The following is a 23,732-nucleotide window of genomic DNA, read 5'->3' as shown; positions in this document are numbered from 1 at the left end:
TTGTGTCCTTTAGGTTGCCCACCCCCAATACCGAACCAGCAGGAAATAGTACAACCTCTAGAAGAGCAAATATATTCTGCTTGACTGACTTTTAGGGGGAAAAACGCATTAGTGGAGAGAGCCAGGAGACTTTAAGGCATTGAAGCAAAGTCACGAAAGCGGTCTGGAGGCATCAGTCCTACATCAAGGTCAACTGTTTTGATTACAGCATCAAATCCAGAATGGATGAATGGTCAGCATTTGATTTGGGGATAGGACAACTGTTCACTTAACATCTATGGTCCCTGCCTACTAATTGCCAATAGTGTCTTCCTGCCCCCACCCCTCACCCCCATTCAAGTCATGACAACCAAAAAGTGTCCACAAATGTCTGAGTGAGTCCTGCTGAGAACCAGTGGTCTAGAAGCAAGATGATATTGAAGCCTCTGTTCCTAGGCCTGACCCATGGCAGACATTTCTAGTCGGGTGCATTCATTAAGATGATTCTCCTGATTAAGAACTTCAGAGGCAGGACACAGCTTCAGGCTCCTTCTCCAAGGAGCACTCCAGAGAGCCTCCACCCTGCAGCTGCGGCCGCCGGCTTGGCATTGTGTCAACATCTCAGGCCTGCTTGATCTTGATGATGCCGTGGATGACCTAATTTTTGTGCCCTTACTCCTCTTTCCAATGGCAGTCTTACTGGTACATTAGGCTTAAAACGATTTCAGTTGTCACACATAGTCTAGAGGCCAACACCCTGCTTGTTCCAGCAGGCCTCTCCAGACTTCAGAATGGCACCTGGACCCTCACCATTGGACTTGATCCACCTCTAAGCCACCTCCCTGTCTGCCTTACTCTTCCCCAGCCCTACTTCTCCTACTATTCTGACTTTTGTCCTCCCTCTTGGGCCATGACCCACGCTCACTCCTTTATCTACAATCTCTCTTGGGTGATGTCACTTTGGTGATGTCACTTTAAATGCCAGCTACACACTAATGACTCTGTAATTTACATTTCTGGCCTAGACTTTCTTCCTGAATTCCACCCTTGCATAACTGTCTATTCAGCTTCTCTTTGAATGACTTAACGCATACCTCAAATCCACATGTCTAAACCTGAACTTTATTTTTTTTTCAGTATTGGAGATTAAATCCAGGGTGTTATACATTGCCAGGCAAGCACTGACTTACATCCTAGGCCTCCCCCTTTTTCTTTTTGGTACTGGGGATTGAAAACAGGGGTACTTTACCACTGAGCTGCACTCCTAACCCTTTTTATTCTTTATTTTGAGATAGGGTCTTGCCAACTTGCTGAGGCTGGCCTCTAATTTGCAATCCTCCTGACTCAGCCTCCTAAGTCACTGGGATTATAGGTGTCTACCACTGTGCCCAGTTCCCCATAGTCCTTTTTTTATTTTGAGACAGGGTCTTACTAATTGCCCAGGCTGGCCTTGAACTTGTGATCCTCCCACCCTAACCTTCCAAATAGCTGAAATTACAGGCATGTGTATGCAGCTTCCAAACCTGAACTCTTGATATTCCATCCCAAGCCCGATTTCCACACAGTCTTCTCCATACCAATTAATGGCCACTCCATCCTTGCAGATGCTCAAATGAAAAATCTTGGAATCATCTTAAATCTTTTTCTTTCATATCGCACATCCAAACTGCCAGGAAATCCTATCAGCTCCTTTACAAAATAGATCCTCAATCCACCCCTCCTTCTCACCTACACCTCTCCCACTTGATCCAAGCCACCATTATATCTGGCCTGAATCATCTCATTGGCCTTCTGACTGGTCTCTGCTTCTGCCCAGGGATCCCTGCAACCATCCTCAGCCGGAAGGATCCTGGTAAATATGATTTGATTCCAGTGCTCAATGCCTTCCAGTGGCTCCCGTTTCTAAATGTCCCCTCCAACCCTCCCCCTCTCCCAATCTGCTCCCTCCACCTCCAGTGTCCCTGAACTCTATCAGACCTACCACCCCCAGCTTGAAAAGACCCCGATATCTGCACCAGTCACTCCCTCACCTCCTTCAAATTTTTGCCCCAAGGTCACCTTCTCAACACAGGCTTTCCTCATTCCTCTGATGAACATCCTCCTCTCCCCTCTGCTTTCCTGTACTTCTGGTCGCCTCCTGAACCGCTGTGTGACTTCTTTACTGAATGTACTGCCTGTTGCCACTCAGGTGGGGACTTTTCTTCTTTTGTATCTCTATTCCTGGCACCTGGAACACTTCCTGGACGCAGCAGGCCCTCGGTACTATTTTTTTTTTTTTTGTTACTGAGGATTGAACCCAGAGGTGCTTTAACCACTGAGTCACATTCCCCGTCCTTTTTTTTTTTTTAATAATTTTATTTTGCTTATGTGTTTATGTGGTGCTGAGGATGGAACCCAGTGCCTCATAAGTATGAAGCAAGTGCTCTACCACTGAGCCACAACCCCAGCCCACCCCACCCCCAGTCCTTTTTTTATATTTTGTTTAGAGACAGGGTCTTGCTGAGTTGCTTAGGGCCTCACTAAGATACTGAGGTTGGCTTTGAACTTGTGATTCTCCTGCCTCAGCCTCCCAAGCCACTGGGGATTATAGGTGTGGGCCACCATGCCCGGCTCCCTCAGTAAATATTTGATGAACCAATGTCTGGATGATTTGTGGACACCCTCTAGTGGACATCCTAAGCAGTTCAGCCCAAATGCAGATACATCACTCCAGAAAAAGGCTTTTAGGACCTCTGTCCTTTCTGGGTTCAACTTGACCTTGAGAATGTTTCACAGATGAAGGAGCAACAGCACCTGGTCAGCTGCCCCAGCAGAGAAGCCACTCCTGTGGGGCCTAGAATTTAGAGGCAACATGATGCATGCGGTTTCCTCCTCCCCCTCCTCAGGCTTCCTCCCTTAAGCAGAGAGGGGGACACCTGCTGAACGCCCTAGGACTTTTACAATGGAGAAACCGGTGACTTTCCTTACCTTTCCATCGCAGGCCTTTTTGGAGAGGAGGTGGTGGAAGACTTGGAGTCCACAGAGTCTCTCCTGAAAGAAGAGAGATTGGAGGTGAGCCGTCTGGCAGGCTGGACCAGGGCTGATTCCCCAGGAGGCTGGGAGAAAGGGTCCTGGAGCGAGGCCTGCTGGGGGAGGATGAGGACCCACCTGGCCAGGGCACCTGGAGAGGGAGGTCCAGGCAGTGCTGGCTGCTCACCCTCACCTGTCCCGTCCAGTGAGGCAACAGGAGGGGAGGAAACCAAGGCCTGAAGATCCCCTGTTCTACCAGGTGTCACTAATTACTCACAACTAGCTCCCAGCAGGCCCCTCTCCTCCTGGCTGCTAGGCAGGCCCTGGTGGGCGCCTGTTCTCATCAGCAGCCAGGGAAACCGAGAGATGGGTTCCAGCCACCCCTGCAGGGCACGGGGGAGGAGGCGCAGGGAGAGAAGTACGGAGACTTTGAAGACACCGGAGCTGAGTTAAAATGGTAACTGAAAGAGCAGGGGACAAAATTAGATGTAGACTGTGCTGAAGTCACGCAAGAAAACCAATGTCCAGGAGGGAAAAGGATGAAAAGAAAACCTACCTGAACGGTAGCTACAGCCACTGTTAGGGGAGGGTGTGGAGATGGGGGTGAAGTTTTTTTTTCTTAATTTTCCAAAATGCATTTAACTTCATTATTTTTATGATTATTCTTCCATTTACTGGTTTTATAAAATTAATGTTTGCAAACTGCATTTCTACTCCCCATCTCACCCAATTCTTCTAAGTCCATGGCCCATGTCACCTTCTGACATGGTACATGATTGACTTTCTTATTCTATTTTTCCCTAACTTCCCTCCAGGAAAATTCCACAAGAGCAGGGTTGGGCAGGACTTGGTCACTCTGCAGAGTCCAATGACCCTTGGGCCCTCCATCTGCCAGTGTCCCAGATCCATGGGCTTCCTCCTCAACCTCCCCAGGGCCTCTGCATTCAGGGTTTCTCCAGGCCAGCCAGGGGTGCTGTCTGTCAGTCCTGGAGAAGTGCAGACCCCAGGAGCCGCATTCAAGAAGACACATGGGGACTGGGGATAAATACCCTGGTTGCCTCAGCCCTCGGAGGGATAATTTGACATATGTTTTCCAATGTCACCCAGAGTTCCCCAGCAGGATTTAAGTCCCAGTGCCCACGCCAATCAGCTGCTGGGCAAATCACACTGTTCTAGCTTCCACCCCGTCCCTCTAACTTCTGTCTCTTCTGTCTTGCTTCCCACTCCTCTATCCACACCTCCTGAATCACTTCCCACAATACCACTACACTTGAATCTGCGTGTCAGGGGCTGCTTCTGGGGAACCCAATCTACTATGTGGCCAGGCTTATTCCAAACACACAGAATCGTGCCCGGCACCAAGTAGGTGCTCACCAAGTAGACGCTGAATGCTGTGAAATCGAACATGCAGAAACATCCAACTAGAAAGGTGGAAAGGAACCTTTCCAGAGGTAACAGTTACTAAATTTATTTATTATTATTGTTTACCGTACTGGGGATTGGATCCAGTGTTCTACCTCTGAGCTATACCTCCAGTCCCTCTTATTTTTTAGAGACAGGGTCTCAATAAGTTGCCCAGGTTGGCTTTGAACTTGTGATCCTCCCGCCTCAGCCTCCCAAGTCGCTGGGATTCCAGGCCTGGGCCATCGTGTCTGGCTGAGAGGAGGGAACACGAGGCTCCAGTCCAGAGTCCCACCACTTTCTGGCCCTGCTGCTTCTTCTTTTTTTTTCTTTGTTGAGCAAACCAGAAATATCTAGTTATTGCAAACATTCATTTTACAAAAACTATCCAGAAACATGAAAAAGTGCTTAGACACCACAGGAACATTCCTAAACAGGAGACAGTCGCTTGCACTCTCTCAGTAATGCACGCCTGAGTTATGTAGGTAGATCATTTGCCAGAGGTGATACACTGAGGGGAAAGGTTTCTGATCGTTATTTCAAATTTCACGAATGTGGCTACGGTGTCTGTATAATAAGAAAGTGTATAATTAGGAAAATGACAAAGAAAGGAAGTTCATCAATTGAGCAGAGGTAGGACCCCTGCCCCTTTGCTTCTCCCAGCAGAATGGGGACATGCCTTCCCATGCTCTGTTGAGCCCCAGTGACATTTCGGAGCCCGAGGCTATGGAAGGTGAGCTGGCGAGACAACTCGGCATTCCAGGAGAACAGAACGTGTGCTGCAAATTTTATTAAGAAAATATACATGTACACAGAGACGTTTTTACAAGACTAGAAATATAGACATCAGCATATTAACAGTGGTCATTTCTGTTATTCTGCTGTTTTGTTTTCTAAACTTTTTACATGAAACATGACTTACTGATGAAATGAATAAATGTGTGTATGTGAAAAGGTTACAAAATAGCATACAGAGTATAATTCCTTTTTTAAAAAAATAAGCATTTTATGAATAGTGATGTATAGGAAAAAGTCTAGAAGAAATATAATTATGTATATGTACACACACACACACACACACACACACTCTAGGAAATAGACGACTTTTTTTCTTTTTGTAGTGCTCGGGATGGAACCCAGGGCTTGGTGAATGTTAGTCAAGAGCTCTACCACTGAGCTATTCTCCCAGCCCCCATACGTATTTTTAAAAATTTTTCTACAATGAATAATTGCCTGTATAATAAAATAAATTATAAGACAGACTATACAATCAATATAATTAATATGTTCCAAATAAAATATTTCATTTTTAAGAAGAAAGAAGTGAGATAACAATGTTCATTTTTCAGGCCACAATAACAAGTCTCAGAGACTAAGGGGAAGAGTGAGAGATCAAGGTCAGTCCAGAGCCTGGCTTTCTGCTTTCCAATCGCCCCCTCTTCATACTGGTTATCCCTGAAGTCCTTTAAAGAAAATTCCTTTCCTGATCATCAAGTAAAAAACCTACACATGATCTGGCTGTCAGCTTTTTTTTTCACCTCACTGTTGCTGAGGCTGGCTTTGAACTCACAATCCTCCTGTCTCAGCCTCCCCAGCTGCTGGGATTCCAGGTGTGTGCCACCACGCCCGGCTTTCTTTCTTTCTTTCTTTTTTTTTTCGAGACAGGGTCTCACTAAATTTGCTTAGAGCCTTACTAAGTTCCTGAGGCTGGCCTTGCACTTGCAATCCTCCTGCCTCAGCCTCCTGAGTCACTGGATTATAGGAATGCACCATCACACCTGGCTCAGGCTGTCATCTTTACCTGGATGTCTATGTTCACTATTCTCCAGATCAGCCCCATAGTCCATTAGGTCTCCTCTCCCAACAGTTCAGCCCTTTATCTTTCAACTTCACCTCACAAGAACCCTCTCCATTCTTGTCCCTCATTTGCCAAGGTGCTTAGAACCCAAAGGTGCTCTGATATGGCCAGACCTGTTAGTGGAAGGAGGTCCACAGGGCCACACGACTAGCAGTGCTCACTAGCAGTGCTCACTAAATGTTCACTCTGTGCTTGGCACTATGGGGGCAGTCAGGGCATCCTGCCAGGCACCCTTCTAACCCCTCTGGGAAAACAAAAGACACCCATGTGGAAGTCCTAGGCCAGTTGGTGTTCTCCAACTGGGACACGACTGCAAAGGAAGCAAAATAAAAAGAACAGAACACAGCACATGGCACAGACAGTGTGACTAATACACCATGTGATCATTACGTTTTAGAAAGCAGACCGTGAAGTCGGTGATAAGTTTGGAAAACAAGTCAAAGGCAGAACAGAAAGAAACAATATATACCAAATATTAAGAGTACTTGTCTTTGGGTGGTGGGAATGTGGATGCTTTTATTTTACTTTTCTATATTTCCCATGATTTCTACAACAGATTTTCATTGCTCTTATTTGTTTACTTCTCAAAAGTGCATTGTTTTTCTGATTATTTCAAAAGCAATACAGGATCATCATGGAGAAAAACTGAAAATAGAGATTTTAAAATTTTATTGTGAAATATAGAAGGTAAAGATCGTCTTAATTACAATCGCAGAGATATATCTTTTGTTTGTTTGTTTGTTTATTATGGGCACTGGTGATTGTGTCCAGGGGCACTATACTACTGAGTTAAATCCCCAACCTTATTTATTTTTTTGAGACATTCTCGTTAAGTTGCTGAGGCTGGCCTCACATTTGAAATCCTCCTGCCTCAGCCTCACCAGTCACTGGGATTACAGGTGTGCACCACCACACCTGACTACATCTTTGTTTTAAAAAGTTGTTTCAATTTTTTTTAAATTACATCTCTAGCTCTTTTTTTTATCTACTATCTATCTATCTACTTATTTATTTATTTTGTGGTGCTGGTAATTGAACCCAGGGCCTTGTGCATGCAAGGCAAGCACTCTACCAACTGAGCTATATCCCCAGTCCCTCAATATTTTTTATTTCAAAATCAGTACATATGGGCTGGGGCTATAGCTCAGTGGCAGAGCACTTGCTCGCACATGTGAGGCACTGGGTTCTATCCTCAGCACCACATAAAAATAAATAAATAAAAATAAAGATATTATGTCCATCTATAACTTTAAAAATGTTAAAATTTTTTTAAAAAATTCGTACATATTTATTGGAAAAGAAAATTGATATAAACTTATTGAAAGATAAAAAAAACAAGAACCTTCTCAATGATACCATCCAGAAATAACTGCAATTGCCATTCTAGTCTTCTTTTCCATGCATATTCATAAAATTCACTTTTCCATTTTTATAACAACAGGATTATACTATATTATCTACATCGTTCACATTCTTTCAATACTTAGTGAACATTTCACCATATCATTAAATATTCTTCTCTCCTACAGTGTTTCTCCATGTGGGTCCCACTGGTATTTTTAAAATTTTTTTTTGGGGGGGGCGGTACACTGAACCCAGGGACACTTAACCACTGAGCCACATCCCCAGCCCTATTTTATTTTCTTATTTTGAGACAGGGTCTCATTAAGTTGTTTAGGGCCCCACTAAATTGCAGAGGCTGGCTTTGAACTTACGATCCTCCTGCCTCAACCTCCCAAGCTGCTGGTATAGGTGTGCACCACCGGACCCAGCCCCACAGGTATTTTAAACATTAATAAAGACAGTCATTCCTCAGTATCCACGCAGGATTGGTTCCAGGAACCCCCCATGGATACCAAAATCCACAAATGCTCAAGTCTCTTACGTAAAATACCATAGTATTTGCACATAATCTCTGCCCACCCTCCTGTATATACATGTATAGATTACTTTTAAAATACAACCTAATGTAAATGCTATATAAATAGTTGTTATACTATGTCTTTTAGGGGGAATAATGACAACAAAGCCTGTAGATGTTCAGTCCAGGCATAATTTTTCCCCAAATATATTTGACCTATATTTGGTGAATTTACAGATATGCCATCCGTGGATATGGAGCCCGTGACACGGAGGGCTGACTGTAGTTCTTCAATGTGGGGGGAATATTCTGTGCACTGCAGGATATTTCTTTTACAACCCAAAACCAGAGTGGGTTGGTTAGGGTATTTTCAACCCGCCTGGTTGAGAATCACTCTTCTCCTAGCCTTGTCTCCTAAGATGTTTTCTGCAAAACATCTTTGTTTTATACAATTATAATAAATGTTCATTTAGAAAGTGTTCAGAGGGGCTGGGGGTGTGGCTCAGTGGTAGAGTGCTTGTCTAACATGCTCAAGGCCCTGGTTCTCTCTCCAGCCCAGAAAAAAAAAAAAAAAGAAGAAGGAAGGGTTTCAGAGTTCCAAAATGTTTCAGAAACATCAGCAGAAAAATGTTACACATAGAACATGTAATCTATGTGATCTTTTTTTTTTTTTTTTTGATACTGGGGATTGAACCCAGGGCTGCTTGACCACTGAGCCATATCCCCAGCCCTTTTTATGATTTATTTTGAGTCAGGGTCTCACCAAATTGAGGACCTCACTAAGTTGCTGAGGCTGGCTTTGAACTCAGCCTCTGGAGCCACCGAGATTACAGGCATGTGCCACCATGCCCAGCGGACCATGTAATCTTTATGCTTTAATGTGGTTGATTTTTTAAATGAATTCTTCATAGAGGATGCACTGGGTCAAAAGGGATGCACGTTGAAAATACAGAAATGACCTCGTTAGATGTTATCTGATACCATCCCCCTTATCTACAAGATGGACAAATGTAACCACCCATCCCCCTAAGGAGTTAAGTGATCTTCTGGTTACACAAGGAACAGGTAGGTTTTGAGACTGGATCGCATGTTGCTCAAGCTAGCCTCAAACGCCCAGGGTCAAGTGACCCTCTTGTCTCAGCCTCCTCAAGACTTATTTAGAAGTTCATGAAGGTTTTAATCTACTGTGAAGTTTATGGCCTTTGAACCTGAGACTCATGCAACTGGGGGATGACCTGGCTAGGGTGGGTAAGGGGGTACAGGGACAGAGTTGAGGCAAACAACTGTTCTATTCCTGCTGGCAGAAGGGTGGAGGCCTGACGAAGATTGGAACCCCACTCCATCACATAATAGCCCCCTGGTCTTGGGGAAGCCTCTGCTCCCCTGACCTCAGCTTCCTGGTGGCAGATGGGAATGCCAAGAAAAAGCTTCACCAAACACTTCGTCCCAATGGACAAATGAGCTCCAGTCCCAGGGGCCCTGAAGACATGAAAAAAGTGGCCCGTGGTGTGGGTCACCAGGCAATGCCACTTAGACAGCAAATGACCCCTGGCTGGAAAAGCTATCTAGACAGGAAAGGCTGAGAATGAAGTGCAAATAATCAGTGGAGATCCATAGCTCTGTGCTGCCCCAAGGGTCGTGGGTCGTGTCAATGGGTGGCGCCCTTGCTGGATCCCAGACACTCTGCCTCCAGGACCAGCACCATATTTGGGACATGGAGCTTCTAAGCCCGGGGTCCCCCACCCACAGCGGTCGCATTTCCCTGCCTGGGGCTGTTGCCCGGTGGCTGGAGTACAGCTCTGGAGGCTGTGTGGTTCCCTCTGAGAACTCTGGAGGCCCAGCAAGGCCTACTGGCACACCTGTGTCCCCTCCCTGCATCCTAAGCAAAGTCAGTGCCACCTTGGGTTTATTTGGTTCTGTCAGGTGGAGCCAAAGTCCCCTGGAGGGAGCACTGTAGGAGACAATGATGGTACCTCCCAGGCTGTGAGGCTGCAGTGAGACACTATACACAAAACTGCTGGCAGGTGGGGGGATGAGTGTCAGACCCCTTCTCCCCACCCCAGAAGAGAAATACCTGTTTGGGGGCTCTTCTCCTCTTTTCTTTTTTGGGGGAGAAAGGCCTGCTTCGGGCTTCCAATCTGAACAGTCGAGGTCTTTCTCTTTCTTCTTGGCTTTCTCTCTTTCCTCTCCTTTTTCCCCTTTGGGATGTCCTGGGGAGTCTGAAAGCAAAAGGGAGGCATTGTCCCTCAGCTCAGCACCTTCTCAGCAGAACCCCATGTGACTTTGGGAAGGAGGGAACGAAGGGCAGGGACCAGGACAGGTGCACATACTGTCTCTCTCTCACACACACACACACTCTTAACACAAACACACACATAGCATGTGTGTGTGTGTGTAAAACACATTTTCACATGGGGACATAAATATAAGTGGCCCCACATCTATGTGCATAGTAACACAACTGTGTGCAGGTAGACACGTCCTGCGGGCACAAACAGAAACATGCAAAGAAGCACATGCACAGGCAAGCTCATAGTGATGCATCTCGCTCTCCTGTACACAACACTGACATTCCTCACCAGCTTCCTCCCTGGTCCGTCTGCCTTTTATTAAGTCACTCAGCAGACCCACTGATCGCCTGCTACGAGCCAGGCTCTGTCCCCTACCAAAGCCAGGAGGGAAACACGGTGAAAACCAGCCCTGCCCCTCTCACCCAGCAATCGCTTCCAGTTTTTGATGAGGACCTTGGCCAAGGACACCACCTCCCTGTCTGAGCAGTGCTTGCGAACCCCGTTGACGGCAACTCCAATCCTGGTCGTCTGCAAAGCAAAGGGGTCAAGGGCTGCCTGGGAATGGACGAGCAGGGTTGGCTGTCCCCCGAGGCAGCACCTGCTATGGCTCAGTCCCCACATCCTCTCCTATCCAGACCTCTCCAGAGACCCTGTTCTGATCAGTGGCTGGTGTAATGACCCCAGTCCTACAGATAGCCTACAGCTGAGGCCCTGACCTGCCTCGCTGTGTGGGGTCAGTGCCCAGCTGAGGACAGAGCAGTTGGCTGCTCAGGACCCTTCCCCATTCCCAGCCCCCTGGTATCTGTTAGCTCAAGTTTCATCTCGGTGGCGACTCCAGCTCCCACACTTTGGGTCTGTGCTCATCTTCCAGAGTCAGGAGCTTCTGTAAGTTTGGGGGCAATCCAGGGAGGATTTAAGGACAGTGGAACTCTTCCCTCTTCCTGGATCCCTGGCCTCTTGCATTCCACAGGCCCAGGGTCTTGGGAATTAGGGTGCTCAAGGAAAGCAAATCAGCCTCCCCAGACCAAAGCCTCTGTGAGTTAGAAAGTACTCAGCCTCCTACAAGATGTTTCTGGGTCCCCCTGGGCCAACCCCCATGTCTGCACCTCAAGATGCCCCTCCCACAAGACTCCCCTCAGAAATTCCTCCCTGACTCCACCCTTGCAGGTCTCCCCCAGGGTCCCTCCTTCCCCCAGAAGACTCCCCACACACACCTGCAGCAGCTGGATGGACATCTGACAGCTGTTCAGCTTCTTCAGAAGGTCAAGGGCCCCTTCCTGTGGGGGGTCACAAGGTGAGATTGACTACTGTGTGAGCTTGGTGGGAGGAGAGGGCCCAAGCACACCTAATGGAAGGGCAGACGTGGAGCAGAAAAGGAAGAAGTCCCCTCCCAGACTAACCTTCTGACTTCCGCCTCTGGCACCGAGCTGCACAGAGTCCAGCCTGACCACCCGCTCTGACCCTGACCCCTGACCCCTGACTGTGCCCTCCCCCTTCCCTTTGTCTTCCTCTAGATGAGCTTCTTCGTCTGTAGCCTCCCTCCCTCCCTTCCCGGCGGTGAGCTGTGGGCTTTCACAGGTGACGACTGTAGGCATTTATTTTTTTTCCAGAGATAGGGTCTCACTATGTTGCCCAGGCTGGCCTCACACTCGTGGGCTCGAGCATCTTCCTGCCTCAGCCTCAGGTGCGCACCACTGCACCTGGGTCTTGTGAGCTTTTCCCCACAGTTTTACTGAGGTATAATTGACATACCATAAAGACACATATTGTAGTGTACGATTTGATGAGTCTTGTCTTGACAAATGTCTAACCCATGAAACCACCACTAAGGTGAAGATAAGAACATGGCCATTATCCCCAGAGGTTTTCTTGGGCTCTCTTTTATTTATTTATTAATTAAACATTTATTCTTAAGCTTTAGGTGGATACAATATCTTTATTTTACATTTATGTGGTGCTGAGGATCGAACCTGGTGCCTTGTGCATTCTAGGCGAGTGCTCTACCACTGAGCCACAACCCCAGCCCGTGGGCTCTCTTTTAATCCATCCCTCCCACCACCCCCAACCCCAGAAAACCACTGCTCTGCTTTGTATCACTGTAGGTGACCTTGGTTTTTTTTTTTTTTTTGGCAGTACTCAGGGGTGCTTTACCACGGAGCCATATCCCCAGCCGCTTGTTCTTTTTGAAAACAGGGTCTCTCTTAATTTGCTTAAGCCCTCACTAAATTGCTGAGGCTGGCTTTGAACTTGCGATTCTCCTGCCTCAGCCTCCAGAGCTACTGGGATTATACAGGTATGCACCATTGCTCCTGGCATGGACCTTGTATTTTTAAGGAATATATATAAAAAGTGCAGGCTGAGATTTAAGGTTGTGGCTCAGCAGTAGAGTGCTCACCTGGCACGGGTGAGGCCCTGGGTTCGATCCTCAGCACCACATAAACATAAATAAATAAATATAAGTATTGTGTTCAACTACCACTAAAAACTAGATACTTTAAAAAAAAAGTGCAGGCTGAACACTTTTTCACTAGCTTATTTATTCTGAGATTCATCCTGGTCACCACAGCCATCAACAGTTTCTTTTTATTGCTCAGTAGTTTTCCATTGTGTGCATGGACCATAGTGTTTATCCATTTGCTGTGGGTGGGTCTTTTGGGTGGTTTCCAGCTTGGGGTTCCTACACGTCAGGCTTCTAGAAACACTCGTGTTCAAGTCTTTGTGTGGACAAACACTCTTATTCCTCTTGGCTAAAGACAACCATTTTAATCTGAGGCCTGAGGGCTGTGCACAGAGCCCAGAGCTCCCCAGATGAATGCATGCGTAGATGGGAGGGGAAGGAGGAAAGCTTAGATTTGAAAATGTGGCTGCCAGGCCCTGTACACACTTGTGACCCGTTTCAGCCTTCTTCCTCCCTCCCCCTTCCTAGAAGCCAGGCCATTGCTTCTCCACCTAAGATCAAGTGGAGTGTCTCGAGGCCAGTCCCAGCCCCTAGTCCTGAGATAGGTTCCCTGGGGAACACCAGCTGACTGTGTCCTGGATGTCCTTTGCAGGGTTCCAGCTGCCAACCCCGCCCTGGGAGGACCTGGACCACCTCCCGCAGGCTGCCCTCTGTCAGTCCTTAGCCTCTTATAGATCTTGGGTTCAGTGTGTCTTCAGAGCTGCATCCTGCAGATGTGAGTGTGCTTGAACTTGTGGGCCTACAACGGTCTACAATATGTGCCAGGCTCTCTTCTAAGAATTTTACCTGCTCTGAGTTCTCACAATGACCCTAGGAAGTAGGTACTATTTATTTCCCCAATTTGTATAGATTGATTATCCCATTTTCACAAAAGAGGAATCAAACAGAGAAGTTAAATAATTTGCTCAATGTTCCAACTTTGTAAGGAGCTGGACTGGGATTCAAACTCAGGCCTCTGGAATCTCACCACTTGACAAACTATGAGGGCATGGACATAGATCTGTCTAGACAAGCACGATCAGGGAATAGCAAGGTCACGTGCTGACTAAGATTTGATGGCCAGCTGTCCAAAAAAAAACACTTGATCTCTTGTGTTTGCCAATTTCTGTGGTGGAAAAACTCTTCCCATGGCCAAGCTCAAGCTACTGACATGCTGTCACCGAATTGAAACAGATAAAAGGAAGAAAAGTGCAGTACCATACCATCTAGCACTTTCAACATCTGGATTTATTTAATAGAAATAAATTACCTCTAGACTATAGATGAGAGTAAAATAATGAGGAAATGATGATTTTGAAATATTACCTCTGTTTTTCATATAACTTAGTTAATTAAAAGCAGACAATCTGATTTTTAAAATAATGGCCGAGTTTAACAACCAGCTTGCAAAATTCCTGAAAATTCTACAATCAGTGCTAAAACAGCTCTGCTTGCCACTGAGTGCCTGTCTCTGTAAAGTGGGGTCAGACTGGAGAATAGCCACAAGCCTGGGTTGTACCTGCTTTGGAAAGCCACGTGCAAAGGTTACAAGGTGTGTCTCTCTAGGTGTGTAACCAGCAATTTCTCTGATTCAGGTGTGGAGCTCTGAATATGCATCCTGGGGCCCATCAGTGTTTGTCTTTGTGGAATGACAGCTGAGTTACTGTGTCCAAATGTGTGAATGTGACTGTTTGCTGAGTCTGTAGCTTTGCAAGTCTGGGTCTAGCTGGGTTGTGTGCATTCCTGTGTGTGGTTGTCTTTTGTACCTTTCTACAACTATCATGGTCAGTGTGCATCATTTGGGTCGTGCCTGTCATGTCAGTGTCAGTAGCCGTGCCTCCCACGCAGTTAGGTTCTTAGATGCCTGATTGGCTATTGCTGTGTGGGGTGCCTGTGTGTGACTGTCTGTTGATGTAACTAGCTGTGACTGTGGGTGCTTGGTTGTCTGTTGGAAGCTGTTTTAGCTGGTGCCAGCAGCTCACAGCATCTGACAAAACCCTAAGTCCCTGGGAGTTCAGGATTCATAATAAGCCTGGGCTGAGCTGCAACGTGGAGCATCCGTCTTCTTACAGGAAGTGTGTCCTCCTTTGCCTAACCACCACTGGGCGGGCCCACTTTCACTCCCAGGGCAGGCCCCACCTTTCTCGGCTAGATGCCCAGAGCTCTGTGCCCACCCAGATGCTGCCAAGAGCCCAGGCGCAGACGTGGCTGTAGACTGGTTTTGCACTGTAAGGACCCTACCGCCAGACTCGCAGCTTTCCTGGGAGGGCTCTGGACACTTCCAAGGGAACCCATCCCCAAGGGACACTGTTTCCTCTTCCCATTTCACAAAGGAGGAAACAAAGGCCAAAAGAAGGAAAGTAGAGTGACTTGCCTTGGGCCATAAAAGGAGTGAGCAGGACCTGGTCTTTATCCTAATTCTTTCTTCAGATCCCTTAAGCTCCCCTGAACGTGCTGCACCCCCACGCCTTACCCAGAGGCTCAGAATTTCTTTCCTGGCCCTAGTGAGGGTTGGCAAGAGGCTGTGCTGGGACAACCTGTCTATCTGAAATAGAATTCAGCTCAGGATACCTGGCTGGGCCCTGCCACCCCCAGCTGGGAACACACCCATCCCCCTCTGTTTTACTGAGGATTTAGAGAAGCCCTGCAGGGGAGCAGGTGGAGGCTGGGAATGTCAGGGGAGAAGCTCCCAGCACCTTGCAGGACTCCACTGTACCTTTCTGTGTCCACTGGCTGTGGAGAAGCAAGTCTCCATCTCTGGCTCTTACCAGGCAGCAGGCTGAGTAGGACTTCACACACTGAGGAACACTCAGGAGATCCTGAGGCAGGGAATTCCCTACTGATGGCTGAAGAAACCAAGGCTCTAGTCTTTATATGGATGCCATCTCATTACTGTCCACCCTAGGACCCCCTGACACTTCATGGTTCCAGTGACGCCTCCCTCTAGCCTTGGTCACCTTTCTGTGGGCCCTTCCTTCCCAAGTTTCTAAGGTCAAGAAATGTACTGGAAATGCAGGTCCTGATGCAGCATTCAGGCTACGGATGGTGGGAAGAAGAGGACCCTAGGACAGGGCGTAAGGTGGAGGACATACCCACGGGTCCTCTCCCTTCTCTTTTCCTCACAGGGTGAGCCCATGCCCTTGGGTACTATGGCCAAGTTTGCTCTGGCCAAGCGACACGGCAGCCTCCTGCCTGAGGCAAAGATCACCGGGAAGATCAAACATTAACTCACCGCTTGGCCCGCGCTCTGCGTTGCTGGGATTGCGAGCCCAGGAGCCCTCAGGTAGGGCGGTGGGCCCGGATCCCCCATCTCCCTCCCGCCGAGCACCTCCCGGCCCAGGGCCGCCCAGCCCGGCCTCCCGCCTGCCCCTTCCCCCGCCCGCACCTGTTCCACCCCGCCCGCCCCGGCCCCACCCAGCGGCCAAGGAAAAAGTTGCAAACAGAACCGCTCCTGGCACCCAGGCTGTGGGCTTGCGGGATCCGCTCCACTCCAGCAGATTCCCTCCGGGGCGCGGAGGAAACTCTGCTCAGCACCCTTCTCAGCCCGTCTCTTTGATCCTTCTCGGGCCACCCAAAGTTGGTTCCTCTAGTCCCAGCCTTCCCCGCCACTCAAGGGCTTTGCACACACCGTGAGCGCAGGGACTCCCAAAGTCTTTTCCAGGCTCCACGCCCGCTTTCCCTGGAGACTCTGCACAGACCGTCCACGGTGAACCCGACGCGTCCAGAGGGACGTGCACGAGCTGCGCCTCTGCCTCCTGGGCCTGCACGATCCCCCGGCGCCCTGGGCCGTGTTCACGCCCACCCCGAAGTGCCCAGCAAGTGTCCCTCGGGGCCCTGCGCCCTACACCATCCCGCCTCCCTGGGGTCCCAGTGCCCCATTCTCGCACGCCGGGCGCGCTGCCCGCACACGCCCCTGGGCTCCCTGGCTCGCCCGCGCCGCGCCTCCCGAGGCGGGGGCTGCGGCCCAAACTCTGCAGCCTCACCGTGTTCTTCCTGGCCACCATCTTCTCCAGCTTTTTGGCGATCCTCAGCAGCTCCTCTTCCTGGCCCATGTTGGCTCTCGACGCCTGGCCAGGCGAGGGATGCAGGGCAGCAGTCAGGACGCGGGGCAGCGGGCTCCGGAGCAGAGGGCGCGCAACCCGCGCGGGCCCCAAACACACAGGACACACACACGCCTGGCGGGGGCGGGGCTCTCCCCTCCCCCCCGCCTCCCCACCGTCAGGGGGAGGGGTGACGTGCACTAAATATAGACTTCAAGGACTCGCCCTGGCCAAGATTGCCTGCGCCGGTCTGTCGGGCCTCTTGGAGGGACGGGGCACTTCACCTAGGACCCTTCCAGGAGTGTCAGGGGACTGAAGGGCGATTGGGGGAAGAGAGCTTTCTGGCGAGCTCAGAGGCTCTTGTCCCGGGCCACTAGAGGCGGTCGTGGCGCGGAGGTCTCCTGAGGGTGCCCAAGAGCTCCAGGAAGAGTTTTGGGTTCTCGCGTGTCTGCATGGTTGCAGCTCAAACAGGGAGGACCCACGTCCGTGCCTATGGCCAAGTGCAGACAACTTGGTGTACTCGAATCACGTCTCGGTGAAGTGCAGCTCTGCCCCAACTTAAGCTCACTCCCTGCGCTCGACTTGTGCATGCGCCTGTATCCTGCTGTTTTGGTCTGAGTGCTCAGAGCTTAGTCTATTTTGTAACAATGAGGTTTTGCGTTTCTAGCAAGCTCTAAAGTGCTCGGGGTGCTGCTGGTCCCAGGGCCATACTTGGAGTGGTGAGGGAGATTCTTAAGGGCACCCAACTGAGAGATAAGGACCAGGTGTCCACCGGTGCCCAGTATTTATTCAGCTTCAGACCAGGGCCTTCCCAGCGGGTTTGGGTTTGGAAGGGTAATTTGCAGAGGAGGGGCAGAACCACTGCCCAGCTCCCCCAGCTGTGCACACATTAGCCTTCCTGATGAGGATCTCCTGAGTGTTCCTCGTAGACCTGGTCCCCTGGTGCCTTTCTGAACCAGCAAGTTTAATGGACAGAAAATGACCTTCCCATTGGGCCTGGTGGTGCACGCCTGTAATCCCAGTAGCTTGGGAGGCTGAGGCAGGAGAATGGAGAGTTCAAAGTCAGCCTCAGCTACTTAGTGAGGCCCTAAACAACTCAGTGAGACCATGTCTCTAAATAAAATATAAAAAGGGGTTGGTGATGTGGCTCAGTGGTTAAGTGCCCCTGGGTTCAACCCCTGGTACAAAAAAAAAAAAAAAAAAAAAAAAAAAAAAAACCTTCCCATTAAGGGGTCCTGGATCTAGAGGGGAAGCAGGAAAACTGGTCCATGGTTGGGGAGCTGTGGCTTGGTGTGTCTAGTGAAATTTCCAGACTGAGAAACCCCAAACTCAGAGACCACCATTGCTGTGACCAGCACAGCCCTTAAGACAGAAATATGCAAGGGGCAATGGAGATTGAAGAAAGACAAACACACATAGCAAAAGCTGGGGCCAGGTGTATCATCACTCCCTGATGGAGGGTGAATGACCCAGAGCTAGCTCAGCACGTTTATTATGTAGGTTTTCTCATCAAAAAGTTATATGTGAGAAAGTTTCAGCAAAGCTGACAGAAGTTCACAGTGAAACTTGCAAGACATCAATGTTACCTTGTTATGCCCAAATTCTCTATGCCTGGGAGTTAGTGCCTGAGCTCAAGGTCCTGACTGATACAGCTCTGCCCCTTCAGGAGCCTCCTCCTCTTCCCCAGGCATCACCATAGCAACTGATCCTTTTTTCTTTTTTTTTCTTTTTCTTTTCTTTTTTTTTTTTTTTTGTGGTGCTGGGGATTGAACCCAGGGCTTTGTGCATGAGAGGCAAGCACTCTATCAACTGAGCTAAATCCCCAACCTGCAACTGGGCCATCTTTGTACAGGAAGTTCCCAGTACAAACGCAGTGATGAGGCCGTCAGAAACCATGGTTCAAGTCATGGCTGTCTACACCCCATCCCAGTCTGTGTGGACTCCTGTCTTCCAGTTGCTGTTGTGTGCCCGAGGTTAAGTAGGACAGGGTGGATTTTTTTCATTCATTGAACAAATTTGTCTTGAGTGTCCAAGGAACAAGCAAGACTCACCCAGTCCCAGCAAGCTGGGCAAGAGAAACTTTATTTCATTTTTGGGTACTGGTTATTGACCCCAAGGGCACTTAACCACTTAGCCACATCCTCAGCTCTTTCTATTTTTTGAGACAGGGTCTCACTAAGTTGCTTAGGGCCTTGCTAAATTGCTGAGGCTGGTTTCGAGCTTGTGATCCTCCTGTTTTAGCTTCCTGAATAGCTGGGATTACAAGCATGAGCCACTGCACCTGTCAGGAGAAACTTTAACAGGGATATGATCAATGAATGTATTTACCACAGCTGAGCTGGGGTTAGGGGGAGGTGGAGGGCATTTTTAAAAACACATCTGAGGGGGCCTGTACCAGCAGGGGTGTCACCTACTCAGAAGAGATGAAGTTCATTGAACTGAAGTGCTGAGAGGGAGTTGGAAGAAAAAGTTCATGTAAGGGAGGAAGAAACAGCCATTCATTCAACATATATTTATTGAGCACCTATAATGTGCCAGGCAGTTTTAGCCCTAAGCATCTAGAGAGGAACAAAGCAGTCCCTTAGAGCTCCAAATGTGCAACACAACTTGAGGTATATTCTAAGTGTCATCTCTCAAAGGCACCCAGCAAGATAAACTCTTGGTGCTTGAAGTGGTCAGCCCTCATCAACACATCCTTTATTGTCTCCCACCCTGCCCTGGTACTACGGATTGAACCCAGGGGCACTTTATTACTGAGCCACATTCCCAGTCCTTCTTGTTTCTTATTTGGAGACAGGGTATCATTAAGTTGCTTAGGGCCTTACTAAGTTGCTGAGGTTGGCCTCAAACTTGCAATCCTCCTGCCTCAGCTTCTGAGTCACCGGGATTACATGTGAATGCTTAGCTGTTGCCTTTTTAAATTTATTTATTTATTTATTTATTTTGCACACTGGTCTTGCTAAGTTGCCAAGGTTGGCCTCATACTTACTTTGCAATCTTCCCCCCTCAGCCTCCCAAGTAGCTGGGATATAGGCACACACCACCACATGTGGGTCTTTTGGGTTTTTTTGAACTCTGTTTCACTTCTCTATACCCTCATTATGTTTCTGGGATCACCTCACAAATAAAATACTTGCTCCTAAATCCTTGTCTCAGGGGGCAAAAGGGACTGGTGGGGCCCGTGGCAAAGGCAAAAGCTTTGACTCTCCAGCAGACAATGCAGGGCTCTCTCCACACCAGGGCTTCACAGCCTCAGCACTACTAACTCTTGGACTGGACAATTCACTGTCGGGTGTGTGGCTATGGTCTGGATATGGTTTCAGTGTCCCCAAAAGGTTCACATGCTGGAAGCCTGGTCTCCAACGTGGCAATGTTAAGGGGTAGGGAAGCTTTAAGGGTGCAGCCTCATGGAAGGTAATTAGGTCAGAGTCACTGCCTCGGAAGGGATTAATGCTGGTCTCCTGGACTGAGTACTAGAGAGAATGGCTTGTTAGAAAGGGAGGCTACTGGGCTGGGGTGGTGGCGCAGAGGTAGAGTGCTTGCCTAGCATGTGTGAGGCACTGGGTTGGATTCTCAGCACCACATATAAATAAGTAAGATAAAGGCTCATCAACAACTAAAAAAAAAAAAAAAAAAACTTAAAAAAAAAGAAAGTGAGGCTACCCCACACCTTGGCATCTTCTGCATGCAGCTGATTCCTTTCCCTGCCATATTGTGACATGGTCAGGGGGCCTCTGCCAGGGTGCTGGCACCATGCTGTTTGGACCCTCCAGCCACCAGAATTGTGAGTCAAATAAACCTCTCTACTTTAGAAAGTACAGTCTCTGGTATTTTGTCATAGAAACACTAAACAAATTAAGACATGGGCATGTTTAACAGCATCCCTGACCTTAGTCCACTAGATGCCAGTAGCACCCTCCAGTTGGGGGCGAAAAAAGAAGGAAAAAAAAAAATCTCTGTACCAGACACCTCCTGGGGCAAAACCGGCCCTGATGGCACTGCAGTCACGGCTCCACACCAGGCTGTCTCCCTCGCAGGATCCAGAGAAAGAATTCCAGGGCCCAAGAGTTAGATCTCATAAATGAAATCAATGGTACTTATCTCTTCCAAATCCTTTATTAGAGATGAATGAAATAACACATGTGAGATGAACAGAGCCATACACGGGGGGCTCAGAAGGCAATCCATTTCTGTGGGCCCACACAGCAGTCAGACCCCCTGGGTAAGTGACCCAGCCTCCCTGCAGACTGCTGTGCTGCTGGCCTTGACGCCCTCTGGTCTCCTCTGCTTGGCCTGGCCCATCCCCACCAGGGCCCAGCACCCATGGCTGTAAAACTGAGGTGTTAGCGGTTGGTGATGACTTCAGAGAATTGGCTTCTAACTGGGGCTGAGCAGTGGTGGACTTCTGGCACTGGGAAGGACCTTGAAGACTTTGCTCTATCCCTCTCCTGCCTCCTTTCTCAGCCCTCTCACCCAAGACTGGCAGGCTCCTGAGTTGACAGAAAGAAGAGATAAGTGGGGATCCATCACCCCAGTTCCTTTCCTCTTGCTAAGTCATGGAGATAAACAAAAGCAGGTGAGCCATGCTCTACTTCGTGGCTCGGAAAGACATTAGAGATCCCTGGGAAGGCTGGATTGTCCCTCGTGACTGGCCCTCAGAATGTGTATTTAACAGCCAGTTCAGCATAGGCCCTGGCCAACTAGAATAAAGATGAGCTACAGACAACTGTCATGGTCAGATGGGAAACCAGACGACAGCCCATCCTGCTTCTCATTCCAGAACCGTCCTCTGGAACCTGGCCCAGCCCATTCCCAAGCCAGACCTTGAGACCAGCTTCCCTGCTGGGGACCACACCTATAGGAAGGACCCTGGCCTTTCCCATGTGGCATCCATAGTGCCTCACACAGGCCTGGACACAGAGCTGGAACTCAGTAAAGGAACAATGGACTAAGAATGGTGAGAAGAGAGTCCCTGGTCCGGCAGAGTCCGTGATCTGGAAGTGAACGAGGGTGCCCCGGGCTGATGGGAGAAACCGTTCTGGTCTGACGGGGAACTGAAAGTTCTGGTTCTGAACCAAGCTCAGTAGCACTCAGACCTAACCTCTGGGTGCCTGGCCATGGAGGGCAATGAGATAGCACGAAAAGGACCATCTCAGCCCCATCATGAAAGGACACAGCTTCCTTGGCAGGGACATGGTCCACAGCAAGAGGAAGGCCATCCACAGAGACACGAGGGATGGAGAGCCGGGACCCAAGGGAATGGATGCCTTCACTCTCCAACTTTGTGTGCTCAAGTTCCACTTGAGTGTTGGGGTTCAAATGGCCATGCAGGGGTCAGCAAGGCCCTAGTCTTGCAAAAGGCGCACAGAACTTGCTGGGAGAACCCCAGTCTTTGCGCCATCCCCTTCAGGGAAGCCAACCTGGGGAGAGAAAGATGAAACCGAGTTCTAGGTTCTATCATGTACTAGGTGATTATCACACTTAGCCTCACGATTTCCCCATGGTGAGGAGGTTAAATTATTCCCATTTTTACACACAGTGAAACTGAGGCTTAAAGAAATAAAGCAACTTGCCCACTAAAGCCACTTTCCTCTGACACTGAGCTCTTACGACCATATACTCCACAAGAGACTAAATGCCAGGTGATGGCTACCGGCTATCAGGGTAGTAGTGGAGCACGGATTTGTACTGGTACCTGACAGATGGACAAAATATGATGACTCCCCAGGGGAGCCAGCTCCTGCCCTGCCAACCCCCACGCCCAGTGCAGACATCCAGTGCCATCCCTGGGAATCCAGGGGAGCCAGGAATGGAGGAGGCCACCTTCCCCTAGGCTTTGGTCTCTGCCCACTGCAGGTGCCACTCAATATATCTAACTGCTGAAGACTCGGTGATCTCAGCAGGGAGAAGCCAGATTAAGGCTCTAGCTCTCTCCCTGTTCCCGTCACACCTCTCTGTGCTTGGGATCTGGAAGTCCATGCAGATTCTAGAAGCCCCCGGTACAAGGGGAGAGATGGACGGAGGCCAGGTGTGCAGCCACCCTACTCCTGCTGAAGGAGGCCTGGCTCCTCCTCCCTTGGGGAGCAACACAACTTGGGCCACTTCGCCGCCTCCACTTCTTGAGGCCTGGGCTCACTGCAGCTACACGCAGCCCTGGGCCTGGGTGGGAAGGAAAGCCCCGGGGCAGGGACTTGCACCAGGTGGCCATCTGGATCCACACGTGCCCCAGCCATGGGGAGAGACTTCTACCCCACGACACCTGCTCCTGACCGACTCTCAGGCCCCCCCACTGCCCTCAGACACAGTCCCAGGGCTCCTACCTGTGTGCTCCTTCTGGGCACAGGCTGCCGGGCTGAGGGACCATCTTCCAGGCTCCGGGTTCCCCGTCGATAGGAGCGAGTGCTCTCCGAGCTAGAAGGCAAGGAAAGACCACCCGGGTTGCCTTGGTGCCCAGAGCCCCTCTGAGTGAGGAGAAAGGGCTCAGGAAGAGAGCGAGTGAGGCCGGGGCTTAGGATGGGGGGCATAGAGTCCTCAAGGCTGCCTAGTCTGGGTCCATGATAGGTCCCAGAGGCCTGGAGATGACCCCCAGAGGGCTCTGAGGATATCACCACATCGGTTCACCCAAACCCCTGCTGGAAAGGGTTTGTGAGGAAGGGAGAGGATTGGGTTCTGGGTTGGAACTGCGGACAGAGTAAGGGCCCCACGCAGAGTCTCTGAATGAGCCACGCAGGTGGGGCTGAGCCTTCTTTCCTCCAGCCTCAGCACCAGGGTCTGTCCCAGGCTCCTCCCCAGCTCTGCAGGCCAACCTGGGGGCAGGTGGGGGCAGGGGGCCACACCCCTAAGCCCAAGGTCTAGC

General features: G+C 49.5%; 2 protein-coding genes across 6 annotated transcripts in view; both read right to left on the bottom strand.

The window, feature by feature from the left end:
* Positions 1 to 17,024, bottom strand: part of Tcea3 (transcription elongation factor A3) — a 38,940-nt gene extending 21,916 nt beyond the window's left edge. Inside the window, exons 1-5 of one of the 2 annotated variants that reach the window (XM_058571057.1) lie at positions 16,820 to 17,024; positions 11,614 to 11,676; positions 10,822 to 10,927; positions 10,183 to 10,327; positions 2,947 to 3,009 (exon numbers count right to left, since the gene is read on the bottom strand). In XM_058571057.1, the coding sequence (XP_058427040.1) occupies positions 2,947 to 3,009; positions 10,183 to 10,327; positions 10,822 to 10,927; positions 11,614 to 11,676; positions 16,820 to 16,888 (446 nt within the window). In that variant the 5' untranslated portion in view covers positions 16,889 to 17,024. Of the gene's footprint in view, positions 1 to 2,946; positions 3,010 to 10,182; positions 10,328 to 10,821; positions 10,928 to 11,613; positions 11,677 to 16,068; positions 16,166 to 16,819 lie in introns of those variants that run through there. The other variant, XM_058571056.1, reaches the window with a different exon arrangement.
* A 3,949-nt stretch (positions 17,025 to 20,973) lies between these two features.
* The window catches only part of Asap3 (ArfGAP with SH3 domain, ankyrin repeat and PH domain 3), a 43,371-nt gene continuing 40,612 nt past the window's right edge, over positions 20,974 to 23,732 (bottom strand). For 3 of the 4 annotated variants that reach the window (XM_046468799.2, XM_046468797.2, XM_046468798.2), the window contains exons 24-25: positions 23,197 to 23,287; positions 20,974 to 22,296 (exon numbers count right to left, since the gene is read on the bottom strand). In XM_046468799.2, the coding sequence (XP_046324755.1) occupies positions 22,222 to 22,296; positions 23,197 to 23,287 (166 nt within the window). In that variant the 3' untranslated portion in view covers positions 20,974 to 22,221. The remainder of the gene's footprint in view (positions 22,297 to 23,196; positions 23,288 to 23,732) is intronic. The other variant, XM_046468800.2, reaches the window with a different exon arrangement.

The sequence above is a fragment of the Marmota monax genome, unplaced genomic scaffold (assembly GCF_021218885.2).
Source record: "Marmota monax isolate L192 unplaced genomic scaffold, Marmota_monax_Labrador192_F-V1.1 WCK01_AAM20220418_F8-fsc00008, whole genome shotgun sequence".
Taxonomy (NCBI): domain Eukaryota; kingdom Metazoa; phylum Chordata; class Mammalia; order Rodentia; family Sciuridae; genus Marmota; species Marmota monax.
The sequence above is the reverse complement of the archived record's forward strand: the minus strand, read 5'-3'. Positions and strand labels throughout refer to the sequence as shown.